Genomic DNA, 4709 nt, shown 5'->3' with positions numbered 1-4709 from the left:
GTGAGTGGAGCGGGGCCAGTCCTGGGCCAGTTCCGGGGGAGAACAGAGGGAGGCAGGGAAGCCGGAGACTCCGGCCAAGGACTGCGGGGCAGAGGGAGGGAGATTCCGAAGGGCAAGGAATGGGGCCGGGAAGAGGGGGACTCCCAGAGAACGCAGTACCCAGAGGGGAGAAGCTGAGCTAGGGGCAGGGGTTGGCTGGTCCGTGGGACTGAGATGGAGTGGACAGAGTCCTCCCCAAAGAAAGCGAGGCGTACCAAGTGAGGTCGAGGGACGAGGAGGGCTGCCCCCACCCCCCATTGGCCCCACTCCACCCCAGTCTCCCTCTTTATACTATCTCCCCTAGCCCCTGCCCTTTGAGGACATCTCTCTCTCCCCGTGTATCTCTCGCAGGGCATCTCTGTGTCCCGGAACCTGCCTTTCTGTGGCCTTTTCTCTCTGTCACCTACCCTCGTCCCTCGTCCATCTTTCTCTTGACACCCCCACACACACCCCACACCCCCTGCACCTTCATGCCACATGCCCAAACGGTCTTCAAGTCTCAGGCTCTAAGCCAGGGCCGCTGGGGCAGGGGTGGGCCCTGCCAGGCAGGCCAAGGCGTGGGAGGCTGTCACATCCCAGCCAGCTTCCCAACTGGGCATAAAGGACCCTGGTCCCCAGAGGAGGCCCCCATTCCCCCCACCCCCAAAGCCGCTTCCATCCTCCTCCACCCCTCTGAAGTCACCCCTCTGAGGTCACGGTACAACTATGTGGGTCTGAAGGCTGGGTAGCTTCCCCCCCCCACTGAGTGGGGGGGCAGCTGTTGGGGATTGAGGATGGGATGGGACCCCGAAACCAACTCTTCCCGGACCCTCCGCAGGCGCACAGGTGGAGGTGGGCCCCTTTGTGGGGAGCCCCGCGAACGTCACCAGGGCCAGGGGGCACTCAGGAACTCTTCGGTGTGAGCTTCAAGTCCAGGAGGAACCCCCTGAGGTGACCTGGCTCCGGGATGGGCAGGTCCTCGAGCTGGCAGACAGCACCCAGATCCAAGTGCCCCTGGGGGATGACGACGGGCAAAATGACTGGAAGGTGGTCAGCAAACTCAGGTGACAGTCTCCTGCCCCCACGGCCCCATCGAACTCTCATCCTTCCTCAGCCCATCCGCCTACCGCATAGCCAGACCCCAAATAAAATGAAACTCCCCCCGCCCCTCCCCCATGGAGTTGAGGCTAACTCATAGCCACCCTATAGGAAGGAGCAGAACTGCCCCCTGATATGTCCCAGGGAGACTCTCCAGCTTTGACCCCTGGGTGGTGATGTCACCCTCCAGTTCACTTTCCCCTTCTGTGAAATGGGGCCGTAATAACCCAAACTGCTCTCCTGTGTTCTGCTCTTCCGGGTACCCAGTGTCCGCCTCTGATCCCAGCCCCCTCTGTCCTGGCAGAATCGAATCACTGCAGCTCTCAGACGCCGGGTGGTACCAGTGTGCGGTGGTCCTGGGTGGCCAGACCTTCCTGTCCCAGCCTGGCTATGTGGAGCTGGAGGGTGAGCCCCCCTCCCCACCCCACCCCTCACCCCGGATCCAAGGACCTGGGAGTTGCCGGGAGAGGTGGAGAAATCCTGAGGGGCTCGAGGGTGGCTGGAGGACTCAGGGAGACATACCTCCTGGGGATGTCAGAGGTCTTAGGGGGTCAAGTAGCTGGGGTTCTGGGGTTCTATAGATGATAGGGGCAGGCCTTGGGGTATTAGATCTCAGGGGGGAGAAGACAGCCAGGCGTGCTTGGATTTAGGGGGTCACACAGGGATCAGATTAGGGGTCAGAGGCATGCACACTAGACGCCCTGTGCCATACCCCACCCCCAACACACACATACATATATACTTTGTCACCAGTGGAATGGGAGGAGGAGCCAGCCTCTCTGAAGATGAGACTTGAGGGGTTCCGATATCCTGGAGGTCAGATACTGAGGCGTCAGATACCAGGATCATGTGTCCTTTGGAGGGGTCAGACTCGGAGGTGTCCTGGGGGCTTGGATCTGAGACAACAAAGACCCTAAGGGTGACCCCCAAGTTGGGCCAGGAGAAAATGTAGCCTCCAGCATCCTGGTTGGTCAGATACCGGGCACTGCAAGGGTCCACCAAGACCCCAGGCTCTACCTCTGCCCCAGGCCTGCCCTACTTCCTGGAGGAGCCTGAGGACAGGATGGTGGCCGCCAACCTCCCCTTCAACCTCAGCTGCCGGGCTCAGGGGCCCCCAGAGCCTGTGGACCTGCTCTGGCTCCGGGATGCTGCCCCCCTGCCTCCAGCCTCCAGCCAGGGCCCCCAGCACATCCTGCAAGTCCCAGGTGAGTCAGCGCTACTGAGGGTCAGCTCTGCCTGAGGCCAGGGCAGCAAGGGCCAGGAGGCACTTGGAACCCTGCTGCCTGGGGCCACAGTGTCTGCCATCTCTCTCCTGATGTCTCTCTGTTTGTGTCTCTAGCCCTGTGTCTCTGTCCCCATCTGTGTCCATGTCTCTGACCCTATGCCTTTCAGTCTCTCTGCTCCCCGACCTCTTTCCGTCTCTCTGTCTCTCCCCATCTCTGTCTCTCTCATTTGCTCTGTGGCTATCTTTCCCCATTTCTCACCTCGTCTGTCTCTCCCTACCTCTCTTTAGCTCTGCCTTCCTCACTGCCTCTCGCTCTCTTCCCCCATCTCTCCTTCCGTCCCAGTCTGTCTCTCTCTCCATCTCTTCACCTTTCCACCGTCTGTCTCTCCCCATCTCTTTCTGTCTGTCTGTTCCTTCTCTCTCCAGTCACCCAGGCCTCTCTCTGAATGGCATTCTTTGTCCTGAAAGTCCTCCAAATTGCTCCATGGCCTAAGTGTGTGTGGGCCTGGTGACTCTCTATCAACCTTCGACCCCGAACTGGGCACCGGAACCAACGGTGTCCTCTTCTTCCCCACTCGACCTGTCCATCTTGGGAGGGGGGGCTTGGTCAAGGGGAGGACGGCCAGCCCAGCCCCCACCCCCCAACCCACCCCCCACCCCAGGCTTCTGAGACAGCCTAAAGCCCAGAGGGCTCAAAGCAGGAACCAGGGAGTGGGTTACAAGAAGAGATAGCCGGTGGGGGGACGAGGGATGGTGCGCAGAGGTGGGCTCGATGGGGGAAGAAGACAGGGCAGCTGGGGAGAAGGGAGGGGGATCCTCCGCACCCCAAAGGGGGCAGCCCCTGGCTGTGGCTCACACAGGCTGCCCCTCAGACAGGGAGCAGAGGCAGGGAGTCCCATGGGGCCCACTTCCTGCTGGGAGGGGAGGGGACTGGGGCTGCATAGAGGGGCCCACATTCCCAGCATTCCGGGGGCCCTGAGTGGGCAAGTTTGTCAGCCCCTACAGGGGTGACTCAGGCCCATGGCTCGAGTGGCCGGGGTAGGGATGGGGCTGGGACCTGAGTCAGCCTGGCAACACATCCCCCCATGCCCATAAGGGGGGGGGCAGTGACAGGGGGCAGTCCCTCCCACCTCCCATCCCAGGGAAGGAAATGAGGGTACAGGTGGGACAGCTTGTGTCTCAGAGTGGGCGGTGCTGGCCGGGAGGTGTGCGCAGGTCCCTGTGGGCCTGTGTCAGCCTGTTCATCAGTATCACTCTCTGTGTGAGGCTGGCCCGTCCTAAGGGTCCTAGGGGCCGCCAGCCAGCATCTGGAAGGCTGTGCTTGTGTAATCCACGGCGTGTGTTTTCCTGCTCTGCATACGTCACGCTCTGCACCAGGCTCAGTCAGCCTGTGTGTGCCCCTCTTGGGGCGGGGGTGTGCGTGTGTGTTCTCGCTGTGACTCACTGTGTGAGGGTGGAGGGAGCGTGTGTGTGTGTGTGTGTGTGTGTGTGTGTGTGTGTGTGTGTGTGATAGAAGTGGCGATTCCCCTGGGTGGCTTCTGCACACCCGTCTGTGGCAGGGCCCTGTCGCAGGTGTCTTTTCCCACGGGCTCTTCTCTCCTTGTGTGTGGCCACCTGAACCTGTAGAGGGAGGGGAGTGCACAGGTGCACGTCCAGTGCTTGGGATGTTCCTCACTGGTTTGCTGGGTATACATGGGTGTCCATGCGGTGCCTGTGAACATGTCCGGGAGGAGCATGCTGCCATGTATAGCTGTCATGGGTACATGTTTCACAGCAGGGTACCAGCATCACCATTCTGTACTGTGTGTGTGTGTGGTAGTCCCAGCACCTGCCGCCTTGTGGACACGTGTGTGTCTTTGTGGACACGGGTGTCCTTGGGTGTGTGTCACTGGTCACTCTCCGTATTGGTGACACACCAAACCACGTGCGTGCATAGCTTTGTGAGAGCTGTCCCCGCGGTGTTTGTACTACTGATGTGGCCCCCGTGTGATTCCATGTGATTCATGAGGGAGGGAGAGGCCATGTCAGGATTTCGTCAGTCTGTGCGCATCTGTCCCTCTCTGGTTCAGGGCGTGCCTCCCTCTCCTTCCAGCCCCCTCATTCCTTTGGAAAAGCGTGGGGGGTGGGAGCGGGAGCGGGGCTGGAGTGGGCGGGACATCTGCAATGGCTTCTAGCCAGAGGAGAGCCCTTGGGGTGGGGGGAGTCCCAGGCCCCCTGCCCCTCCTCATCCCTCCATCTAGATTCCAGGCTCCTGGGTCCCAACTCCCCCATCCCCCTCGGCCGGCCAGCGCGCGGGAAGGGGGTTCCAGCCGGAAGTGCCCCAGGAGGGGGGCGCTGTGACTCATGCGGAGCAGGAATGTTGTGGTTG

General features: G+C 61.2%; 1 protein-coding gene across 1 annotated transcript in view; it reads left to right on the top strand.

The window, feature by feature from the left end:
* AXL (AXL receptor tyrosine kinase) overlaps window positions 1-4709 on the top strand; it is a 51610-nt gene that overhangs the window by 868 nt on the left and 46033 nt on the right. The window contains exons 2-4 of the mRNA XM_013006585.2: window positions 857-1082; window positions 1421-1521; window positions 2145-2321. Of these exons, the coding sequence (XP_012862039.1) occupies window positions 857-1082; window positions 1421-1521; window positions 2145-2321 (504 nt within the window). The remainder of the gene's footprint in view (window positions 1-856; window positions 1083-1420; window positions 1522-2144; window positions 2322-4709) is intronic.

This window comes from Echinops telfairi, unplaced genomic scaffold, assembly GCF_000313985.2.
Source record: "Echinops telfairi isolate 266 unplaced genomic scaffold, ASM31398v2 ScPeMD7_655;HRSCAF=1070, whole genome shotgun sequence".
NCBI lineage: Eukaryota > Metazoa > Chordata > Mammalia > Afrosoricida > Tenrecidae > Echinops > Echinops telfairi.
Note: the sequence above shows the minus strand (reverse complement) of the source record. Positions and strands in the feature narration are given on the sequence as shown.